We start from the raw sequence: 2,153 nt of genomic DNA, 5'->3' as shown, positions 1-2,153 counted from the left end.
CCCGATCACCTTCCAGATGATGGACGACTGGGCGGAATGCGCTGACGACGGCGGCAAGCACCCCCGAGTGCACCGAGTACCGCCACGCCGGCTGGGGACGCCATCGGACCAGGGAGGGTTCGGCAACTTCATTCGATACGACTACGCCAACGAGGTCAAGGAGCTGCCTTGCGCCGAGGCCAACGGCTTCCCCGAGGATCGCTCCGAGTGCATCGGCACCTTTATCAAGCACCTGTGGGCCGGCAAGCAGGACCTCATCAAGATCGCCATTGGGCAGCAGATTCCGGGCATGTACCTGGAAATGTTCCACAAGCAGATGCTCGCCGAGAAGAGCGAGTACTACCTGACCGAGGAGCAACTGATGAGCCCGAGCTGGGCCAACGTCAAGACGTACCTCGGCACGTCTTCTCCTCTCGCCGTCGACCCGTAAGCGGCCCGGAAGGGGGGGGGGCTTCGACCATGGGGATGAAGAGGCTTGGTGGGAGATGACGAGAGATAAAACGGAACCGGAAAAAAATCATGTGTGCGACACAGAAAGAGAGATCACAGAAAGCACGGCGTCTTGCGTCATTGGGTAAAGGTTTTACACGGCATTTGTACGAATATGGGGATTTTCGCAAGGCACAGGGCTAGGGCGGACAGCGATCGAGGAGATATGCGAGCATCCCGATCCTCCGCGGCATCATTTGTTCGTAGACGCACCCAACATGACGGGTGCCAGGGGGTTGGTTCAAGGCCCCCATTATTGCATTTGCTTACAATCATTACAATCACACATGTTTCTTGTTTGTCCCCGAGATTTGAAGCAGCCGCCACCAGTATTGATGGCGCCGGAGAGGACATTTTTGCTGAGGTCACGAGATGGTCCGGCTCAACAATCAGGTCATGCATTGACTGGCCTTTTAGGCATCTTTTGTTCGACTGCATTGTCAGCCTGAATGAAGAACCCGGCAAGCGCCGACCCTGGGTCTGTTGACGAGGCGCTTCGAGGCGCCCCATGGGCCTCCGTCGAGCCTTGCCTCCGCACTCGCCTCCGTAGCGGCAGTGCGGAGGCGACCGTGCCGGAACAGCTCAAAGCAGCATGTAGCAACCGTGGCATTTCTTTTTGGCGGCAATGGGTCGGTCCCTGGACGTGAAGGAAGGAAGCAGCACGAAGGTAAACTGAAGGGAAGAAAGTCACTGAATCTATATATGATAGAACGAAGACAATGATAATGGAGGGCTAGAGGGCGAATCATATTATGCCCTCTGCCAGGGTGCGCAACTCATACACAAGAGGGGGGGGGGCGGGCGTAGCCAAGCAGAGTGTTGGATCTAACGCCTATTCAGTCTGGGGCAGGCGGCAAAGACGACGTGGCGCGCATGCAAGAGTGGTTGTGTCGCTGACGCTCACTTGTCATTCTACATCTGTCAGTCAGTTCGTCTATGAGTCTTTCTTCCCCGTTCTCATCCCCCCCCCCCCCCGAACGGGTCACGGGTTGGGTGTGCGCTGTCAACCTCACAGTGACAGGGGTCTCGTAGGCCATGGCCAACATGTGAGGCGACCCTCAAACGTGCGGCGCCGACCTGTTGGTGTTGTTGTGCTGGCGGCGCTTCGCTTGACAAGGCGTTTTTCGCATCTCAGCTTTGCAGCCCGCTTCCCCCCCCCTGGACAACGAACTTGGCTCTTTCGCTTTTCGTTGTTGGTTTCCTGGCTTGCGAAATCCGTAACTCCCTTTTTCATTTTTTTTTTTACTGCGCTCTGTACCCTGTACTTCTTCTTCTTCTGGTTCCTGTTTTCTGGTATTCAGTAGTCTGTGTTAGACCCCTCTCCCATGATGTTTTGTTAGCACTTTGTGGTTCGCTCCCCTTCTCCTCACACTCTCTGGTCTCCTCGACCAGTGATATGGGGGGTTTGCTTGCAGGTACCTACCTGCTGTTGAACTCTAGCGTAGGCTCATGTCCGTCAGACGAAAGGGTATAATACCTTGGAGGCCGTGCCTTATCTTCGATGCCTCGGTGCAATTGAAATCATTCCTGGCTCATGATTTTTTTCTTTTCCCGACATATCACCCTCGCCTCGAAACTGACTTATACATCGTGACGCCCTTCAGTCCACCACTTCTCCGCGCACCAGAAGTTGCTGTTTCAACGCTTGAAGACTATTCCGTCGG

At 55.3% G+C, this 2,153-nt stretch overlaps 1 protein-coding gene across 1 annotated transcript in view; it reads left to right on the top strand.

Moving 5' to 3' along the window:
• Positions 1-430, top strand: part of VDBG_05361 (conserved hypothetical protein) — a gene marked incomplete at both ends in the record, with an annotated part of 1,208 nt that extends 778 nt beyond the window's left edge. The window contains one exon of the mRNA XM_003004202.1: positions 69-430. Coding sequence (XP_003004248.1) covers positions 69-430 — 362 coding nt within the window. The remainder of the gene's footprint in view (positions 1-68) is intronic.
• Between the last annotated feature and the right edge of the window lie 1,723 nt (positions 431-2,153).

This window comes from Verticillium alfalfae, genomic scaffold (assembly GCF_000150825.1).
Source record: "Verticillium alfalfae VaMs.102 supercont1.6 genomic scaffold, whole genome shotgun sequence".
Lineage (NCBI taxonomy): Eukaryota > Fungi > Ascomycota > Sordariomycetes > Glomerellales > Plectosphaerellaceae > Verticillium > Verticillium alfalfae.
Note: the sequence above shows the minus strand (reverse complement) of the source record. Positions and strands in the feature narration are given on the sequence as shown.